This window comes from Rhinatrema bivittatum, chromosome 15, assembly GCF_901001135.1.
Source record: "Rhinatrema bivittatum chromosome 15, aRhiBiv1.1, whole genome shotgun sequence".
Classification (NCBI taxonomy): Eukaryota; Metazoa; Chordata; class Amphibia; order Gymnophiona; family Rhinatrematidae; genus Rhinatrema; species Rhinatrema bivittatum.
In genome coordinates this window covers 20,170,373-20,193,004 of record NC_042629.1, presented here as the reverse complement: position 1 = coordinate 20,193,004, position 22,632 = coordinate 20,170,373, and the positions used below count along the sequence as shown (strand labels likewise).

General features: G+C 42.9%; 1 protein-coding gene across 7 annotated transcripts in view; it reads right to left on the bottom strand.

Annotated features, from left to right (window-relative positions):
• ROBO1 (roundabout guidance receptor 1) overlaps positions 1-22,632 on the bottom strand; it is a 1,172,418-nt gene that overhangs the window by 152,403 nt on the left and 997,383 nt on the right. For all 7 annotated transcript variants that reach the window (XM_029577784.1, XM_029577785.1, XM_029577783.1 and 4 more), the window contains one exon: positions 16,846-16,966. In XM_029577784.1, coding sequence (XP_029433644.1) covers positions 16,846-16,966 — 121 coding nt within the window. The remainder of the gene's footprint in view (positions 1-16,845; positions 16,967-22,632) is intronic.

The window sequence follows — 22,632 nt, the reverse complement described above, 5'->3', positions numbered from 1 at the left end:
AAAATTTCAATTAGAAATAGAGCAATAAAGCAATTCCTTACTCAACTGTCCATAGTAAACTCAGCAAATCACAAAAGAAAAATGAGACACTATCAGCTGAGAGGAATATAAAATATGTACCCACAAAACTCCCCTGGATACCTTGGTTACAGGGAACAATTTTCAATAGCCTGCATTATTCACAAGCTACATGGGCACTTTTAGCCTACATAAGTTAGAGTCAGTTGTCTCTTGTTCTGATGGAACTACAATAGCTTCTAGTCCATGAAAGGATTCATTACAAATCATAACCTTCAGACCTTAAGTCCTTTCCCAATGGGTATATAGTAATTTACAAATTCACAATCCCACCCATGATCAACAATCTCGAGACCTTAGATTGCTTGAAGCTCCGTTGGCTCATGCTGCTCGGCTGACCAAGACACATGAGCACACTTTTTCAATTGTGGCTCTATCATTTTGGAACTCTCCTCCTGATGAACTGCGCTTGATGCTATGCTCAAAAACATTTAAGAAAATGTTAGAAACCAGGGATGGTAACTTTTAAACAGGTGCATGGGTGTACATATGCATGCATTTGTTGGCCCGCACCCAGGGATGTGGCCATTTTATAACATATGCACATATATAACAACATGTTATAAAGTAGTCTGATCATGCACATATGTGCGTGCAGGGTTAAGTGGATGTGCGCCTTTGCACAAATGCCAGTTCTACCATGTAAGTGGGGGGGATCTTAAAACACACACGTGCCAATGCCATTACCAGTTTTACCACTTCATTCCCAGTTTGCCCAGATACAGAATAGGGCTTCCAACTCCGCCTAATTTAATAGTCTCTCTTCTCCCCTGTTAGCCCCAAACCTTAAAACTCCACTGATATGTTTAGTGTTTTCTGTTTTATGACTTATACATCATCCAGAAGTAAAGTTACGTGCAAATTTTAAGTTTAAATCCAGAAATTCCCATGCCCTGCCCAGACCACATTCATGACCCACCCCTTTTTTGGAACTTTTTGTTTGTGCACGTAGCGGCAAGTATGCGTGTACTTGGGAGGTTTTTAAAATCTGCTCAGTGCGCTGCCCTTTTTATCTTTGATTATTTTATGTACTGTTTTATTTTTAACTTTTTATGAGGAGTTTTTACTAATTTAATGCATTTTTTATATTCTCCTGTCAAGCCTGCATTATATATTATGCATGTTTTATGATGTGAACCACCCTGAGCTGTAGCAGAGGACAGTATTTAAATTTCAGTAAAGATAAAGAGGGAAGCAATGGGTGTTATTTTCAGTTAAAATTAATAACTGCAAAGTGCACGTACTGGAAGCATCCACTTACTTTGCCCCTATTTGTGTGGGTAGCCAAGAGGAAGTAAAATTATCATTCGTTCTATAAATTCCCCCTTTCAAACCCAGCCAAATATACGCCTGTTGTGAAAGCCTGAGCATAGTTTTAGCCCAACAGAGGACCATTTTCAGCTAAACCATTTTATCCAGCTAAATCGCTGTATAACACAGGTAAATGGCTTTAAAATTAACTTCAGGGAGGGTAATTTTATAACTATCTGCATAGAGCTAATTCCTGTGGGTACTTCATATAAGTCCATTTTGAAAATTCATGGGTTCAACGGGAACATGCATGGACTTCCACGCACAGTTACACCTGCTCCCCAGTGGGTAAATCCTTTTCCCACCCTGACTCCACCTTCCATGAAATCATGTATAGTATGTATTTTTTATGTGCAGAATCCCAGGTTAATTTTCAAAGCACAATTTATATGAATAAGGCAGGGATTATATGCATATAAAAAGGCTTTGAAAATCAAGCCCATAAAGTGCAAGAGACACACAAAAATGTAAGGAAGAAGCATAAGATTTCTCTTTGGTTTTGAATATGAAAAATGTAAACACTGGAGAGAATTTTCAAAGCACTTGCATGCATAAGTAGCCTGGACTTGCATAATCAAATGTTTTGGAATATACTAACTTCAGTGTGTAAATCAGGTTTTACATGATCAAGTCCTACTTTATTTTCATGCATAAAATATGCATGTGTATATTTTTAAAATTGGTAGGAAAAGTATGCATGTTCAATGGACTGAAATACTCACTTTCAATACACTGCATATACGTTTGCATAAACGACATGAATCAAGCCATTACTGATCCACTTTTTGGGATGGTCATCTCCAATTATGCGGTTAGTAAGAGATGAATTACATGCGTTTACTTATCAAATATATAAAATGTCAGATGATACCAAGAGGTCTCTATATGAACAAGGAGCTAGAATTGCATAAGGATGACCATGAGTTTGTCAAGAAATAGATTTTAATCCTAAATAAGTGCGGATCAGATCTCATGGTATTGCTAGCAAACCGAATCAAGACGAATACAGCTGGTTACTTCATAGATTCAAGCACTGTCCTTTAAAATACAGGAAGGGATGTCTGCAGATAAATATCAGAAATCATTAGCAAAGTTTAAAGTGCAAGTTGAATGTTTCAAACAAGTTAAAATAAATAAATATTGGAGGGACAAGAGAGATTATCCTACACAAACAGTGTATTTATGGATACATAAAGAACAAGACAATCAACACCCTTTGGGATGGATTAAGAAAGTTTCCTTTGAGGGTTCTTCTGATGAATTTTCCAGTGGGCCAGAACATCAGGAAACGTCCACCCGCACACAATTGCAACATCTTTTTTTTTTTTTTTTTTTTTTAGACGAAACACATTGATCCAGAAAACATGATGCTTTTACAAACACAGGGCAGAATTCCACATTTTGGAGTAGATGGATAGTAGTGGTCAGTAACTCGAGCATCATCCAGGCAAGTGACGCAGTAGCGAATTTGTTACAGATACACTAAACAGGTTCTCAATCTTGTGTTATCTTTCATCCCTACTAATTTACATGACACTTTCAGTTGTGATATTTCCATTTTTCATTTCATTAGGAAATTATAGACATTTTTTTCAGAACAACCCGAGGACAGTTCAGTGATAAAAGGGCCATCTAAATGGAGACCATCTGGACTATTAGACAAATATATATCAACTTTTCAAGATTTAATTTTACGTGATTTATCTTCAATGGAGCGTGTAGAGCCTATGACTTAATTTTAGTAGAGAGGACAAAATTAGCATTATGGGAATGAGGAATGAAAATCTTAGCACCTGCTGGACTTATTGAGTCCAGTGACTGACTGGATATTATATATAGAGACATTCTACTGGAATAGATGAAGCTGAGAAGATAGTTCTGATTAGTAAGATTGCATGCCCGGGCAACATTTTAATGTATGCCATTTCTGTTATAGAAAAAAGTATCCAAATTTACAAAGAAATAACTATCCTTGACACAAATCTCGAAACACTGTTCAGCGTCCAGTGTTTCAATATTACAGGTGCTTCAAGACAAGTTGATATGAATTCAAGATAAGTTGGCGATTTTAACTGAATTTAAAACAGAAGTTAAAAAATTGCTATGTGGGACCTATGATTAGAAATTAGCCTACATTGAAAGCAGAAATTTTAGAATATGCACAGGTTATAAAATACTATCCTAGATCTCTGTGTGTCCATATATGCACATATAGGTGGCTGTATGGAGTTTTTTGAAAGTTAACCTCACTGCTTCCAGAAATGCTTATCTTGTTCTGAGTCTGTGGCAAATGCAGGAGCTCAGAATTCTTCTTCCACAGGCTGACTCATTTTGGTGGCTGTATTATTACAAAACTTGGTAATCAGATATGGAAGGGGCCTGAGAGTTGGATTAAGTATTAGTCCTTTAAGATCAAAGTTAAAGATGGCAAGGCCTGAAAAATGGCCTAACAGTGGAGGCAGAAGTAAATAGCAGTTTTAGTGAATTTTAGGCATACTTCAGAGGAACATAGATGGTAGTAGTGGGGAAAGGCTTGAGATGACAGGTCAAACAAAGATGGAGGGGGAAGGAAATTGTTGTTGCACTGTATATGGGAATTTTTATTCTCATCTACCCAAAGTGGAAGAATCTCAACTGGGCAGGCTGGATGGGCCAAATTGGTCTTCATCTGCTATCACCTACTACATTGCTATTTAATAAAATACAGCACGGTGTGCTGGAAGACTTGAAATAAAACCCACAAGCAGAAAAATAGAGCATACTAAATAAAATAAAAATTATAAAAACATGATGTGCCAGACAAATGGATCTAAACTGTGTCTATTCACAAAAACTTCACTCTTGGTATTGATCAGCAGTGGTAGTTATAAGCTGATGAAATAAAGATATTTCAATGGCTTCTCAAATATTACCATGAAATGATCGCCCCTTCTAGCTGATATTTTACTTTAGGGTAAGGGAACATATTCTAAGAAAGGAATTTGTAAACATGTTCCTTTGGTATAGTAAGGTCCCTTTTATTGAAACACATTTCTGTTCTAACAGTTCCAGTTTTAAGTTAACTGTCAGTCACATTTCAGTGCTTCTACTTGCTCTTTCTTTATTTCTATTCCCTTGCATAGCACTTCTTGCTGTACTCCTAGAATGAGCTGGCCATATAATCAGACCAATACAGAACAGTGCGCTCGGAGCCCCTGTCTGGACGCGCGTTTTTGACGCGCTATTATTACCCCATATACAGTAAGGGGTAATAGCACGAGGAAAACGAGTGTCCAGCCCCCAAAAAACTAATAGCGCCCGCGTATATAGTTTTTGTAGTGCAATGTATATAGTTCACAACGCAATTTAAGCGTAGTTTATAATGCATATATTTTCTCGCCTGTTTCATGTCAAACACATCTTAAACGTAGTTTACTGTTTCACTGTTAACCGATGTGATATCTTTGATGAATGTCGGTATATAAAATCATTAAATAAATTAACATGAAAATGCATGTTGCTCAGCCTATTAGTTATTCCCGCGCCATACAGAAAGTAAAGGGGCAGATTTTAAAAGCCTGCGCGTGTAAATCCGGCCGGATCCTGGATTTTATAATATGTGCATGGGTTGCGCGAACAAATCTACGCCCGCACATAACTTTAAAAATCTACCCCAAAATGTGCAGCCAAGCCACACATTTTACTCTCAGAAATTAACGCCTGCCTTTAATTTCGGCAGGCACTGGGAACGTGTACAGAAAAGCAGAAAAAACTGCTTTTCTGTACACCCTCTGACAATATCATTGTTGCGATCCTGCCCGCGAGGAGCGTGGGCAGGTTCTTACCTTCTCACAGCCAGTCGGGCTGCTGACGCTGCTGCTTCTCTTTCTCCCTGAATCAGCTGGGGCTGTCCCCGCAGCTGTTGCCATGCGGCCGGCTCCTCTGCTCCTGTTTCTGCCTTCCCCCGACGTACTGCTGCGATCCCGGGACCTTTCAGCCAGCAGGGAGGCCGTCCTTGCCGGTGCCTGCTTCAGCCCGGGTCCTTGCCCAGCAGGGAAGCCGTCCCTGCCGGTGCCTGCAGCCTGCCACAGCTCTCTACTCTGCCTGCAGTCTCTCTGTTCTCCCTGCAGCCAGCTTACCTCGCTTCTGCCTTCCTGCTTCAGCCTTGCAGTGTGGAACGGTGCCTGCAGCCTGCTACAGCCCCCTGCTTCCCCTGCAGCCAGCCTTACCTCTCTCTGCTTCTTCCTGCTTCAGTCCTTGCAGCTGGGAGCTGCTCCACTGACCTGCCTTCACCCAGCTCCAGCTCAAGGCTGCTCCGCTGCTTCCCTGGGCCCTTCCACGTGGCTGAGGACGCCACCAGCTTCCAGCTCTTCTCTCCAGCCTCCTAGGGCGCGGGCGCGCGCCTCTCTGCTCCTCTTCAAGGGCCAGCCAGGTGTGGCCCCCTGCTGACCCCTCCCTGGGCGTTGTCCACCTCAGCTCTACTAAGGGCTCAGCTTTCAGTCTGTCTTTGCCTTCGCAAGGAGTTGGTCACTCCTGAGATCCTTGTTCCAGGAGCTGCCTTGTGTTCCAGCCTTCTGCAAGGTCCAGTGTTCCATGTTTTCTGTCTGAGCTTCTTGTCCAGTTGTTCCAGTCCTGATGTCTCCAGTTGTTCCAGTCCTGATGTCTCCAGTTGTTCCAGTCCTGATGTTCACTTGTTCCTGTTCCTGCCTTGAGGTCTGATTCCTATCCCGGTATCCAAGGTCCAGCCCAGATATTACAAGCCTTGTACCTTGATCCTGAAACTCGCCTGAAAGCTAAGTACCTTGCTCTTGAATCTCTTGAAAGCTAGCACCTTGATCCTGTGTCCTCCAATGTCCTGGTACCTCGCGGCAAGCCACGCCGTGGTCCGTGACCAGCCCTCGGGGCGGGCTGATTAGGGCCATCTGTGATGCAAGCCATGTACCTCATTTCTAAATCTCTGAGAAGTCCTTGTTCCTGATCCTGATGCTTTTACCTGCCTTGAGCTGCCAGGAGTGCAGGGTATCCTTGCCTTGAGCTGCCAGGAGTGCAGCAAACCTGCTTCCTCTTTCCTGTGCTCTCCCGCTCTCAGCGTGGTCCGTGACCAGCCTTCCAGGGCTGAGTAGGGCGCGCATGAGGCAGGGTGGTCTCCGACTCAGTCCCGCGGGTGGTCTGAGTAGGGCGCCCTGAGGGACGGTGCCCATGTCTTCCTTCAGCCCTCGTTCCTGATTCCACCTCTGTGCATCCAGTCCTGAGTCCACGCCTGTGCCTGTCCACGTCTATGCATCCTGCACCTCGTTCCTGAGTCCACATCTATGCCTGAGTCCATGTCTATGGATCCTGCACCTCGTTCCTGAGTCCACGTCTATGCCTGAGTCTACGTCGTTCCTGAGTCTCTTCTGAATCCATGTTCCAGTCTTCGCTGCCCTGGCCTCCATCTGGCCTGCCGCTTCGTGCCGTACCCTGCGGCAGGTCCGAAAGGGCTGGGAACGGTCGGAGGACTGTTCACAAGACCAACATTGCGTTGTTGGGTCTTCCGAAGCGTGCAGGTCCGGAGGAGGGCCTGTCTGCCAGTCTTCACTCCAGCTTGCCTCCGTCCAGCCCATGCTCGGGCATGCCACGCCTCCCGCGGCACCTTTCCAGACCCCTCTGGCGTCGGGCCGTGGCCCAAGGGCACACACATCTCCCAGGAGTGGGATCGCTCTCCTAGCGCTCCCCAACAATCATAGCGATATTAAATCGGAGGCCCCAAAAATAAAAAAAAATAAAAAATCAGCCCGCGGCTCGCGGATTGAAAGACGGAAGCTCAATTTTGCCGGCGTCCGTTTTCCGAACCCGTGGCTGTCAGCGGGTTCAACAACTGTCGCCGGAAAAATTAAGCATCGGCTGTCAAACCCGTTGATAGCCGCTGCTTCTGCCAATAAGGAGGCGCTAGGGTCGCACTAGTGTCCTAGCGCCTCCTTATTACCGTGGGTCCTCATTAGCATAGAGAATCGCATGCCCAGGAGAGTGTCCTGGGCGCGCGTCGGGAGAGCGGGCGCTCGCCTCAGAGCACCGGCTCTCCTGAAAATTTTACTGTATTGGCCCGAAAGTAAGCTCCCTATACTGTCTCATTAAACTAAGTTGATTTTACCTAGAGCAATCACAAGAAACTTTACAGTTGAATTTTCAAATGAGTTATGCTTGTAAATGTAACTTACTATCACAGCAATTTTCAAAAGCCATTTACCTGTGTAAATGGGTAAAGTGCATTTAGTCATATGTTTTAAGCATGTAAATGCTTTTGAAGATCAAGTCCTTAAATTTGCAATTTCTACTCAAATAGATACAATTTTCAATATTAAAGAGTCTATATAATAACAAAAATAGAATTTTGCAGAGGGGTCACGTGACATGATGGATTTATAGGACATGTTCCTGCTTAGCTCTGGGCCTCTATTTACTGTCCTTGCCTACCTGCTAGCATTTATTTTGCAGAAATTATTATTATTATTTTTTTTTAATTCTTTTGTGTGCAATACCATGGGACACATTTTGAAGTGCTTGAGGGGAGAGCTGTATGGCTGCTAAAGTACTGCACCAGGAAAAAGATAAGATCAAGGTAGTAACATCTAAGATGGCAGCTCCTCAGTGCTCTGCCATCGCCAGAGGCCCAAGACCATAAGGTAAATGAAGTGGTGACAGCTGTGGAGGTGGCACTAGAAACAAAATTCAAAAAGATATATGCCAAATTCAACAAAGTTTACATGTTACTGGCTGACTAAAATACAGGAAGTGGAATTGCATGTTTCCGAGCTTGATGATTGAACACTTTTGCTAGAGGCAGAAATAGCAACCCTGAAAGCTGACTGGGACCAACAAGTAGCTAAAATCGATGATTTAGAAAATAGATTCCGTCAAGGGAATCTTATTTGCCTCCCGGAAAGCATTCGCGATAACAATCTGGCGAGTGTTTTGGAAGAATGGCTGCCACATCTTACCCACTAGTAAAAAATATGGCAACCTCTGGATTGAAAGGGTCCACTGCCTGGGATTGAAGTTCCTTAACCGGGTGAAAATGTGACTGGTCATTGCAAAATTTTTTAACTTGGCACAAAGTAGCGATTGTCCAAGCTTATTGTAAAACAGAAAGGTGAAATTAGAGGTCGAACCGGTCTTAATTTTTCAGGACTACAAGACAATAAACATACAATGTCCGACTTGGCAGAAGCAGCCTTGGCCTTTTTGAAGTCGCTGACACAGGAGAAGATTGGGTAAACTAGATTATTACAGGAAAGGCTGACTGTATATCACATGTTTGAACTACTAGGGACCTGCAGTGGTGCCCAATTGTGTTCGTTGCAAAGGTTTTTTGTTGTTGAGATGTGACAGGATTAGTTAATGGCAGCTGATGGGCCATCCATTGCCGCTACCATGTGACACAGGCCAGCCAATGGCACCAGTAGCCCCTGTCTCATGGTAGGGGCTAAAGGCCACCAGTGCCATTTTGGTTAGTGGCAGCCAACGGCCCAGGAGTGGAAGATCGCTCATGAGACCCCCGCTGGACCACCAGGGATTTTCGTAAGTCTTGGGGGAAGGCTGGCATGATGGGGGGGGGGGGGGGGAAGGCAGGGTGAGGTGGGGGCTGGGCAGAATTTTGAAGGTGCACTTTTTGCTACTTCAAAATTCTGCCATCTGAAGCGGCTGCCTCACCCTGCCTCACTGGCATGTGCACGAAGGCAGCACCCCCTAATGGTTGATGCCCTAGGCCTAGGCCTAGCTTGCCTAGTGCTTTTGCCAGCCCTGTTCCTCTCAAGTGCTTAATAAAACGGCAGGGGTCACCATTTTGATAGGAAAACAGGTCCCCTTCCAAGTCAATAAGATAATAATGGACGTGGAGGGCAGATTTCTCATTGTAGAAGATGTGCTACTTGGTCATGTTGTTACAATATGTAATATATATGGTCCTAACCAATACCAACATGCTTTTTATACTGGGCTGGAGAAATGTTTAGTAGGCAAACCTTAAAGCTTTCTTATATTAGGGGGAGACTATAATGGATGACTCATCTGGCAAAGGGTTGCTGGGAGATCAAACAACAAATCAGGTGTCCTGGTTGTGTAAAAATTTGGATTTGGTAGACACCACCCAAGAAAGAGATCTAGGCGTCATAGTGGATAATACATTGAAATCATCGGTTCAGTGTGCTGCGGTAGTAAAAAAACAGAATGTTGGGAATTATTAGAAAGGGAATGGTGAATAAAACGGAAAATGTCATAATGCCTCTGTATCGCTCCATGGTGAGACCGCACCTTGAATTCTGTGTACAATTCTGGTCACCGCAACTCAAGACAGGTATAGTTGCAATGGAGAAGGTACAGAGAAGGGCGACCAAAATGATAAAGGGAATGGAACAGTTCCCCTATGAGGAAAGGCTGAAGAGGTTAGGGCTGTTCAGCTTGGAGAAGAGACGGCTGAAGGGGGATATGATAGAGGTGTTTAAAATCATGAGAGGTCTAGAACGGGTTAATGTGAATCAGTTATTTACTCTTTCGGATAATAGAAAGACTAGGGGGCACTCCATGAAGTTAGCATGTGGCACATTTAAAACTAATCGGAGAAAGTTCTTTTTCACTCAACACACAATTAAACTCTGGAATTTGTTGCCAGAGGATGTGGTTAGTGCAGTTAGTGTAGCTGTGTTTAAAAAAGGATTGGATAAGTTCTTGGAGGAGAAGTCCATTACCTGCTATTAATTAAGTTGACTTAGGAAATAGCTACTGCTATTCCTAGCAACAGTAGCATGGAATAGACAGTTTTTGGGTACTTGCCAGGTTCTTATGGCCTGGATTGGCCACTGTTGGAAAAAGGATGCTGGGCCCAATGGACCCTTGGTCTGACCCAGTATGGCATGTTCTTATGTCCTTATGTTCTTATGGTGAACATCTAACCCAGTGGCCAAGAAATATACACACATATCCAGAGCACATAGTATGTCTTCCCTTACAGATTATTTGATGGTGCTGAGTAGCAAGTTCTCAAGAATTGGTAAAGTAGAAATAGGACCCCAGGGATGCCTGACCACTCTCTGGTGTGGATAGATTTGAAGGGGTTTGATGCGCACTCAGGGGTAGATTTTATAAATTTACGCGCGTGCGTACTTTTGTTCGTGCACCAGGCGCAAACAAAAGTGCGCTGGATTTTATAAGATACGCGCATAACCGCGCATATCTTATAAAATCCGGGGCAGGCGCACGCAAGGGGGTGCACATTTGTGCAACCTGTGCGCGCCGAGCTTGGCGTGCGCTGCCTGTTCCCTCCACCTCCCCTCACCTTCCCCTCCCTTCCCCTACCTAACCCACCCCCCCGGCCCTATCTATCCCCTCCTACCTTTGTTGGCAGATTTACGCAGGGCTTTAAAATCCGGCCCTCAGTGGAGATTCCCTAAATATCTTTATAAAGACAAGGGCTGGTCCAAGAAAACAAACCGGTTACCGATCCAATGTAGCGGACAGCAGAAAGATGAAAAGATGGAATTGGTAAAAATGGACTTTATTGAAACTTGCCCGACTCTGGCCGAGTTTCGCTCTATCGAGCTGCCTCAGGGGCTATGGCACACAAATACAAACAAATAAAAGTACACACAAATGTAAATATTTGTAAACAACAAATAAATATGATATAAAACACATTAAAACATAATAAATAATATCAAAATACATAAAAAGAACAACACATGGTTTGTGTGTATATAAAATAATGAATGTTACATAAAACAGTTATGTATTTGGAAGTACAGATACTTGTCACTAAAATGTCAAATTAGAAGTAACTGAAGAGAAGGGTGGAAACACATATAACAAAATAAAATAACATAATCTATAGCAACTAAAACAATGCAACATACACTTCATCAAACAGCCTTCAACTAGTACATGCAAAATGTAAAGATGAAACAGAGCATGAATGAGAACGAAATATGTTGAATCAATCGATGTGAGTGGTTATTAATAAAATTGTTACACTAAAACTTCATGTGATACACAGTATACAAAGATAGTAAAACTTAATCTATACCTTCTTGAACCATTTAACTTGGTTCTATATGGTTCCAAAGTCTTTCAAGGTTGAAGGAACATGAGTCAGCATACCAAGTCTTGACGTGTTCTAGGAACTGTCACTTGCGATTCATAAGTCACTTGTACAAGCGGTATTAATGCGATTCTTATGGGACAAAATTTTTTTTTAACTTAACTTGATGGCTTCACCACATTTATAATCACTGCCAGGGATTAATATTAAGAAAATTATGGACTCATATATTAGCAAAACTCAAAAAAATTGTTTTTGTCCCATAAGAATCGCATTAATACCGCTTGTACAAGTGACTTATGAATCGCAAGTGACAGTTCCTAGAACACGTCAAGACTTGGTATGCTGACTCATGTTCCTTCAACCTTGAAAGACTTTGGAACCATATAGAACCAAGTTAAATGGTTCAAGAAGGTATAGATTAAGTTTTACTATCTTTGTATACTGTGTATCACATGAAGTTTTAGTGTAACAATTTTATTAATAACCACTCACATGGATTGATTCATCAACATATTTCGTTCTCATTCATGCTCTGTTTCATCTTTACATTTTGCATGTACTAGTTGAAGGCTGTTTGATGAAGTGTATGTTGCATTGTTTTAGTTGCTATAGATTATGTTATTTTATTTTGTTATATGTGTTTCCACCCTTCTCTTCAGTTACTTCTAATTTGACATTTTAGTGACAAGTATCTGTACTTCCAAATACATGTTTTATGTAACATTCGTTATTTTATATACACACAAACCATGTGTTGTTCTTTTTATGTATTTTGATATTATTTATTATGTTTTAATGTGTTTTATATCATATTTATTTGTTGTTTACAAATATTTACGTTTGTGTGTACTTTTATTTGTTTGTATTTGTGTGCCATAGCCCCTGAGGCAGCTCGATAGAGCGAAACTCGGCCAGAGTTGGGCAAGTTTCAAAAAAGTCAATTTTTACCAATTCCATCTTTTCATCTTTCTGTAAAGACAAGGGCTTCCAGGAATATTTGTTGAAAAAATGGGAAGAATTTTCTGTTCTTAATGAGGCTCACCGAGAAACCCTTATTCTTTACTGGGAAACAGCTAAATCTATATTGAGGGGAGAAATAATTTCATATGTGGCCGCTAAGAAAAAAGCAATGATTAAAGAAATGTTGCAGCTGGAACATCAATTACTGGTAGCAAATGAAATTATGAAATCTGTAAGACCCCTGCTTCTAAGGCTGCCTTTTAGAAGTACAGAGTGTGCTCAATACATTATTGCAAAGGAGAGCCCAGAAGTCTCTTTTATACTAAAATGGGTCTATCATTTTGGTCATAAGCTAGGGTGGATGCTCGTGAATTTTACTAGATCATGGGGGGGGGGGGGGGGGTAACCAGATATATTAGGGCATTGAGGGAAGGATTAAGAATTCTACCAGGGATATATGCGGCATTTTTACAACATATTATCAACAATTATACACGGCTCCTAGAGTAGAACAGGAGAATATATAGGCATACCTAGATACACCATGTATTCCAGAGTCAACGGAGTCTCAGTGGGAGGTATTAAATGCCCCTATACAACTGGGGGAGATTAAAAAAAAAAAGGAATTAAGCAAACCCAATTACTTAAGGTACCAGGACCTGATGGGTACTTGGTGGAGGTTTTCAAATTGATGGGAGAGCAGTTTTAATCCCTTTGGGAGCACTATTTAATGAACTGGTTGAAAAAGGACAGTTCCCATATTCACCAAATATGGCCTTGATATGTTACCTAAAGCAGGGTGGGACTTTAGTATCAGGATTGTGTCGACCCATTTCTCTTCTAAATTTTGAGGTGAAATTGCTAGCAAGATGATGGCAGATCGATTGGTGCGGTTCCTACCACTCTTGATTGAATTAGGTGGGCTTTGTGAAGGGGGAAGTGCTCAGTGTAAAGTAGTAACCTTGATAGAGGCTAGTATTAAGTGAAAGCTACCATCTCTCCTTTTCAGCTTTGATGCTGAGAAGTCATTTGATTGTGTCAATTGGTCATTCACATTTGTAAAGTAGGGTGATTGAAGTACTATATAATAAGCCTTTCGCCATGGTACTAGTGAATGGGACTCAGAGACAGTGGAGCTACAACGTGGAACCAGGCAGGGTTGCCCGTTATCTCCTTTGCTGTTCCTCCTAGTGTTAGAACCACTTTTAATAAAGATTATGGAAAATAAAGCAATTATAGCAATACCTATAGGAAAGCAGGGTGTGCTAGCTTTTAAATTGTCTGCATTAGCTGATGACATATTAATCCATATGAGGCTGGATTTTAAATCCCCCCTGTGTGTAAAATCTGGCCTTTATGTGCGTGGCCGGGCCCTGTGCACACTGAGCCTATTTTCAAAAAGCCCAGGCCACACGTGTAAAGGCCAGAATGCGCATAGGTGTCAGCCTTCCTGCAAGGGGTGGGCCGGGACAGTGCCATTCCTCGCTTCAGGTCTGGCCCTGAAGTAACTTGCAAAATAAAAGAAAAAAATAAAAGGGTTTTTAGAGGGTGGGGAGAAGAGGGGAAGGGAGATTAGGGTAGGGGATAGGAAAGATCCCTCCCAGTCTGCTCCTAAATTGGAGCAGACTGGGAGGGAACTGGGGGTGCCCTGATCTTGTTGCTGCACAAATTTGCTTAATTCTAACCCTCTTGTGCACGCCGCCCTGGATTTTAATACTTACACGCGCCGGGTAGCATGCACACATGAACTCCAGCCTCCTTGATTCCTTCTCCAGTCATGATCCAGCAGCTTTTTCTTCTCTTCATGTCACATCTCCTACTCTTGATGTTGCTGTCTCATCTCATCTTTACTACTGCTGCCTTCATGCTAGTGTCTCATCTTATCTCTTCCTGCTGCTGCCTCCATGCTGGTGTCCCATCTCATCTCTTTCTGCTGCTGCCTCCATACTGCTGGGTCTTCTCATGGGGCTCCTGCCTCCATGCTGCAGTGTGCTCTCTTGTGGCTCCTGCCTCCATTCTGCAGTGTCTTCTCCTGTGGCTCCTGCCTCCATGCTACTATGCTTTTTCTGGGGTTCCTGCCTCCATGCGGTTCTCTCCAGTCCTGGCCCTTGGTCTCCATGCTGTGCTCTCCAGTACTGGGTCCTGCTGCTTGCTACTTAGCCTTTGCTACCTTGGCCCTTAGGCTGTCCCCTTGAGTGTACTCTTTCGACATGGACTGCCTGGGGCCTTCACTTGAACTCTGCTGCCTTGGCCCTTAGCCTGTCCCCTTGAGTTCACTCAACAGGGACTGTCTGGGGGCCTTTTGGTTAACAGCACACAGTTATGCTGCTATCAGCTCTAACATTAGAGCTGTACTGTAGCTATTGGATGCCAGTTCTGCTTTCTACATTCTTTGCTGTAATCGTGATTGTGCAAAAAATTAAGATGCTAATACTGTATATGTAATGTTGCCATTTGTAACTATGTATGTAGAGGTCTACACTCAATGTGTTGTTCATTTTAGTTACAATGTCATGTGCAATTACATATTTTGTCTTTGCAGAGTGTGATTGTCAAATATGCTGACTTGCTTTCAATCTATTGACATTTGTTCTGTAATAAAGTGGTCACAGGTTTGAAAGAATATTTTCTGCTTGTATATTTTTATTGTGTGCTTTTTCTCTTAAGGGTTCACTTGGTAAAAGGTTTTGGATCCATATGACCTTGCATTCTAGATTGCCATTGGCCATTCCAAGTAGGCACTTTTCTGGCATGCAAGACCATCTGGCCTATGGCATAAAACCAAAAGCTTATTGTATACTCCTAAGGAAGGCAGCACAAGCTAAACAGGAAGCTCCTTACTGTGGAGCTATAATACTGGCTCCAGTTGCCTTCTCCAGAGAACATACTCTTAGCTACCTATTGAAAACATAGGCATGTATATGGGATAGGCACTGTTAGATAGTGTTCACCTTCATACACAGTCTGGTGGAATAGGTGTAGAAATGTTTGCCTAGAGATGCAGTAGCTTTGAGTTGGGTAACAATCGATTGTCTAGCTATACGAAGGTCATAGTGCATCTATTAGAAACCACTGGCCTGTAATATTGTAAAGATATATCACTTCTGACCAAAAAAATGGCCTCTCTCTCTGGTTTTGGCACCTAATGCTATCATGACATGTCTTCAGTGAGAAGGCTACTTGAAAATGACATAACACCCTAGGTGTGCTTTATCAGGGAGCATAAATGTGCAGCTGCAGATGTCTGAATCAAAGAGTACATAGTGTACATGTAAAGCCTGTGTGGGGTAAAGGGCAAGTTACACTAATCAGCCCACGAAACAACAGTGGGCCCCTTACTTGGGTCCTCACTCCACCTAAAAGGCAATCTGGACAAAACCATTTTTAGGTTCCACACTAAACAAAATGTCTTCTACTTGCAGGCTGCTCTAACACTGCTTTGAGACAACTGAGGAAGAGTGAAGGAGTTGTGTAGGTTAGAGAAACCCAACAGCCCAAGAGCAGACAGCTAGGAGGCCTGCTGTTGTTTGGGACCAGGCAGACCTCCACAGACTGGCTGCCTCCCCTGAACTAGCCTGACATGTGGATCTGTATAAGACCTGTTTGCTAAGGCAGACAGTTACCGAACAGGTATCCAAATGCCAGGCTAGTAAAGGGGAGGCAGCCAATCTGTGGAGGTCTGCCTGCTCCCAAGCCTAATTTTCAAAGCATTTACATGCTTAAAATAAGTTTTATATGTATAAAATGCATGTTACCCATGTAAATGGGCTTTTGAAAATTGCTACAATATATGCAATTGAGGTGTCCATAGGATTTATTCATGCAAGTGTACTTTATGCTTGTAAATGGCTTTTGAAAATTGCTACATTTGAATGAGTAACTCCTTTGAAAATTCACCTGAATATGTATGAGTAAAATGCAGCTGAATGGAACCCTATATATTCAATTGATATGAATATCTTCAGACCAATACTGGGACACTTATGAAGCTTAAGAATTTTAAAGGATAGAGATCTTTTTGAGTTCTGGTGTAGTATTTGTTTTCCTTGATGAATACTTCAGAAGAATTTACTTAAATTCATGATTGTCCGCAGAAGAACATGGTCAATTTTGCAGCTGAATTTTGTACAGTCACTGAACACCAATACAAAAACATGTCTGAACATTCACACTGGAAAGCTCCACCCAAGAACTGTTCTAACACTGATAATTCATATAATCCAAATGTCCCAGTACAAATGAGTAATCCATAATATGCTTTTTATGTCTTTGGTTTGGAAGAAATGAATAGGCATGGTTTCAAGCATGAAACAAGTTAAGCCTTCTGTGTGGTCCATTGTTATCACAAGGGTATAATAAATGTAGGTGTGCATAGTTATTACAAAGATATATATTGTATGGAAAGGTTTATTCAGTTCAACGACATCTACATGAATGTCTCTTACCTAAAACAGTGAGCTCTGCAACTTCGCTCTCCCTCTCTCCCACCATATTGGTTCCAACACAGACATATTTGCCAGCATCACTCTTTCGGGTGTAGGTGATCATGAGCTTTCCTCCTCTGATCTAGAACAAATCATAATTATTCTAGTGAGTGAACATTTTCAATAGGATGAATACCGATGAAACTCATGCCCCATTTGCAGCACCTTGCTTTTTCATCAAATGTAACCACAGTTTATACATGAAGGTACTTGAGCATATTTTGTGCATGTACCAAATCAGAACACCCATTCAAAAAGAAGCCGTGCACAAGCATGGCCCACAGCCATCCAGAAGACGATTAAGAAGCTACCAAAAGCTGAATAACATGCCTAACAAGGAAACATGATTAAAAGCACCTTTTTGCTTTCTTTTTTAAATTTTTATTCATATAAGATATTTATAATATACCTTTTCACAACCAGCACTCTCGCATGGTACAACAATCATATTAGTAACTCATACACATTTCCAAATAAATATAAAATCATACATTAATAGTAGACAAATAAAATCTAACCACCATCAGTGGTTCATTATGGGAAAAAATTTCAAAACTGTGAGGTCAATTTTCAAAACTAGGTGAAAAGTCATTGCATATTTCTTTTACCTATGGATTATACACCATTCTTCAAAGAAAGAGTATGCAGATTTGTACCTGCTTTTTCCAACCAAATCCCAAATCTATGCACTTTGCTACCTCTCTCAACCTAACCCCACCCTGTGAATGTCTCCATGAAAATGTAGATAAAAGTACATGCATAAATTTGTCCAAATCTGTGGCATAGTCAGAACTGAATTTTATTTTTTGGAGAGGGGCCCAAGGTTAACCTTTTAGATCCCGCTCATTGAAGGACTTATTTCCTGATGCCCCTTTTTACATATCTTACTTAACTAGACCCAAATATGGTATAAAAAAATTTTCACGGAAATCTGACTATGGGTTTTTGAGAAAAACGCATGTCCACTAGTGGAACGTTGGGATCAACAGGAGTCAAAACGCATGTCCACTAGTGGAACGTTGGGATCAACAGGAGTCAAAATTTACTTTTTCAAAAATTCTTTATTTTAGGTAATTCTTGTAACATACTGCCTAGTTCCAACCGGTATCTTTTTTTTTATGGTTTCAAACAAATTAAACAAAAGGATTTGCTTAATTCATGAACATCCCCTAATACATATGTTTCAGTTTGTGTATATATTTCCAAAACAAGAAAATGCATATTTTCTCTACCCATTTAAAAAAGATACATTTTATGCATGAAATCATGACACTGCAGGAAAAAACACCCAGAAATAAATGTTGAGGCATGCATTCTGTAAAGTATGCAGTTATACCATTTTGAAAATACTTATTTACACGCATATTTGGAATTGCCAGTTTGCTGCTACCTCTGCTAGTTCACGCAGTCCTTCATCAGTTCACCTAGACCATCTCGTAGTAAACTAGCTAGTCTCGCTCGTGCAGCCCGTGCAGCTCGTGCAGCCCGAGAAGAGGACGCCGTCGCGGAGCTAGTCTCGCGGGGCCCCGAGAAGAGGACGCCGTCACGGAGCTAGTCTCGCGCGGCCCGAGAAGAGGACGCTGTCGCGGAGCTAGTCTCCCACGGCTCGAGAAGAGGACGACCGACGCAAGCCTGTTGTGCTCAGTCCTTGCACCCTTGCATCCTGAGATGGAGGCCCAGGAGAGAGTAAGATTCCTCATATAGTGTATGGGAGTGATAAGCCTGTGTGTATGTATGTTTGAGAGAGAGAGAGAGAGCATGGGAGTGAAGCCTGTGTATGTGCTTGAGAGAGAGCATGAGAATGAGAAGTCTGTGTGTATGTGTATGCATGAGAGAGAGCATGGGATTATATGTAATTTACCATTTTTTTAAATATTTGTGAACCGTTTTTTGCATTTTATTCATTTTTCAAAAATGTGTATATTTTGGACCACAAAGATACCAACGTTCCACATGTGGAACATGCAAACATAAATTGGTGCTGATCAATTTGTATCTTACCTACAAAAGAAAGATTTATGCCAACATGATCAGAAAACCCTTGGGAACTTGAATATATCACACAAGTCCTTTATTGACACTCAGTATCATACCAAAAGGTGAAAAGGTCAAACTATGTCAAAACTTCAGTTTTTGACCTACTTTGCATATTCATATCTTTAAGAGTATTCATCTAGGAACATCACATTTTTGGATTTAGACTGTTCAAGTTCTATACTCTCAAGCTAAATGGTTGAAAATTTGATTTTCTTTAGGTTTGGAGTAATTAAAATCATTTAAAAAAATGTTCCACTTGTGGAACGTTGGGATCTAGGTTAGCAGTAGACATACAGATCTAGGCCCTAATACCATACACCCTACAATGCATTTCTGAGTAGTCTGCAACAGCCATTCTGCATCATGAGTGACAATTATAAATATTTTAATTCCATTATTTCAAGCACTTACCAAAATTAAAAATGCCTTAATCTCTATTAATATATTTGATATTTATTGCAGTTTATAAATGCACAATATCATGTGAAAAGTAAACAAGGAATACTCCTTGGGAACTGGGAGGGAACTGGGGAAGGCCTACTCACGTCGCTGGAGGTTGGTTTTTGAAATTCCCCGTCAAACGCGCGCGTCCCGACATGCCCATACATGTGCGCACGGATGTTAAAATCCAGGGCGCATGTATGCGCAGGAACCGTATTTTATAATATGCGCGCGGTGACATGCGCATGTTATAAAATCACCGCATCCATGTATGCGCACCAAGAACTGCTCGCACTTGGACGTCCACATGCTTGTTTTAAAGTCGACCCCCACAGACTCTCTCCCATTCTCCCTCACAGACACATACACAGGGTCTCGCTTTTACATGCTTTCTCACACAGCTTTATATAACCACACAAACACACAGGCTCTCACATGCAGACTCCTGCTCCCAGTTTCATACATACAAACACACACAGGCTCTCACTCTCATATGCAGGCTCCCACTACCACATACTATCTCTAACACAAACAACCCCAGGTAGGCTCCCATTCACATTCCCCTGCCCAAGCAGGCTTTCATTCACACATACACCCCCAGGCAGGCTCCCATTCACACCTCCCAGGTCCTCAGGCAGGCTCCTATTCGTGCCCCTCCACCTCCCAGGCTACCATACAGACTCCCATTCACACACATACATACACCCAAACTCAGGCAGGCTAACATTCACACATACCCCCCCTCCCAAGGCAGACTACTATTCACATACACACTCACAGGCAGGTTCCCATTCACCCTCCGCCCCTACCCCCCCCCCCCCTTGCCGGCAGGCTATCATTCACATACACACACAGAGACAAAACACAGGCAAAAGGGGAGAGTCTGATCTGCTGTTCCTGCTGGTCCTCTTGTGCCTGCCCATGGCATACAAAACTCATGGGGCTAGCACATCCTTTATGCTAATCATGTGATACACAAGATCAACATACTGCACCACTGGCCACTTACTGGCCACATGTTTTGAATGCTGCAGTCCGGCCCACATGGAGGAGCAGGAGAATGGACACTTTCTTGTGAGGAGTTTTTTTTCCTTCGACTGCCGGCCTTCCATTCCTACTCGTCTTCTCAGCCACCGGTGAGATAGGGTCCACCAGCGGCCTCACAGGCCTTCTCTTCTTGGCTGCCAGTGAGATAGGATCCACCAGTGGTCTTGCAGGTCTGCTCCATTTCAAGGCCACTGTGTCTCCTCCTCAGCCACCAGTGAGATAGGGTCCATCGGTGGCTTCGTGGGCCTGCTCCACCTCAAGGTCACTGGGCCTCCTCCTCTTCTTGGCCGCCAGTGAGATAGGGACCATTGGCAGCCTTGCAGGCCTACTCCTCAGCGCCCAGCTTCTTCCTCCTCTCGGATGGCATGTCCACTACAGCCTTGTGACAGGGCTTCTTCTTGGACTGCCGGGCAACGCTGATTGGGTGGGCCTGAGCCCAAAGTGGGTGGTCCATGGCACACCCAGGCCTGCCAGTGGCTATGCCACTGATCCAAATACAGGGTAGGACATTTTTAAAAAGCTCTTTTATTTGGGTAATTTGACATTTGCACAGATAAATGGCTTTTGAATAGTGCCCTCTATACAAATATATCTGAACACTGCACCAATACATCATTCTACAAATACACCTGAATCCTAAGCTAGAATGGGTCCAACCTAACTGTTGCGCCAGTCGGTCGAAAACGGCTGCGACTGCTCTGCCTTACCTCTTTTTCTTCCCGTTCACTCTTTTTGGGCAAGATGGCTGCCTCCGGTGCCGAGTGCCTCGACATTTCCAAACCAGCATGGGCACTAGTGCGCACACCTCCTAGGGCACTAGTGCGCACATCTCCTACGCTCAAATATACGTCATAGCGGGAATCTCAGGGGCGGCCCCACCGCATGACGTCAGTACCTCCGGGTATATCTAGCCTCCGCCTCCGCTACCACCTTGAGTTAGCAAAGACTTTGCTTCGCTACTCTGACTGCTCTAAGCTGCAGGGCCTTGCTCCAGTAAGAAGCTCTAGATACCGGCTCCTTGGGGTTCTCTCGCTTCCAACTTCCATTCGGGGTTCCTCACTAACTAAGACAACCGCTCCTCGGGGGTCTTTCTCTCTATTCTACATTTCAGGATATTGGACCATTGGGTACTCGCTCCTTCAGGGCCTATCTACCTTTATATCCTGCATCACAGACTTTCAGTCCCACCATTCTACCACCAGGAAGACGCCTTCATTCTGTGAGTACCTCTACGATCCGGCGCTCCAACTCCATCCACCAGCCGTGGCGTTACCCGCACTGCGGGTTCCCGCCTATCATGAACATCTGAGTAAGACTATACTTCTGAGCCTATTGAATATACTGGCACTTCGTGGGTCAGTGCCTTATCTTCCTGCTTTCACCATCTATCTACAGCAGTACAATAAAGACTCTATCCATACTGTGTCTGCTATCTGTGTCAGCCTATCGCAATGGTTCCCCACGGGGCCCCTCCCCATGGGCGAAGTCATCTCCATTGCGACCAAGGGTCCACAATGCCACAGACACAACACCAACCTTCTCCCAAAACAACTGGCAATTATACATTGTCTAATAATAAACTGTCTAATGTAAATCAGGCCAGAGTCGATATTATGGGTTTATAAACACACAGATCCAAGGTCCCAACCTAACAATCTCAGAACGGTTGACATAAATTCTGCATCTAGGTTTTTCTTTTTTAAACACACACCTATCATGTTAGCTAACTTCATGATTTAGCATCAACATTATGCATTTTCTCATGTGTCAATGCTCACAAAAGTACTGAGTATGCAAACTAACCTCACTGCACATTAAGGCACAGTTTTCAAAGTAAGAAATGGTTTGCTCTAAGGCAGGGGATCCCTAAATCTGGTTCTTGAGGGCAGCAAATCAGTTTGGCTTCCAAGATTTTAACAATGAATATGCATAGGATATGTCTGCATACAATGTACACATTATGGGGGTCGATTTTAAAAGAAGCAGGAATGCGCATGCTATAAAATGCTGGCACGTACATGTTATAAAATCCGATGGTCGTGCGCACATGCGCGCCAGATTTTAAAATCGTGGTGCATGGGCGGGCAGCCCACGACTCGTGTGTGCATGGGGGGAATTTTACAAAGCAATGCATAGTGATGCAATCAGGCCTTCCCCAGTTCCTTCCCAGTATGCTCCAATTAAGGAACAGACTGGGAGGGAACTATCCTACATCTATCCTTC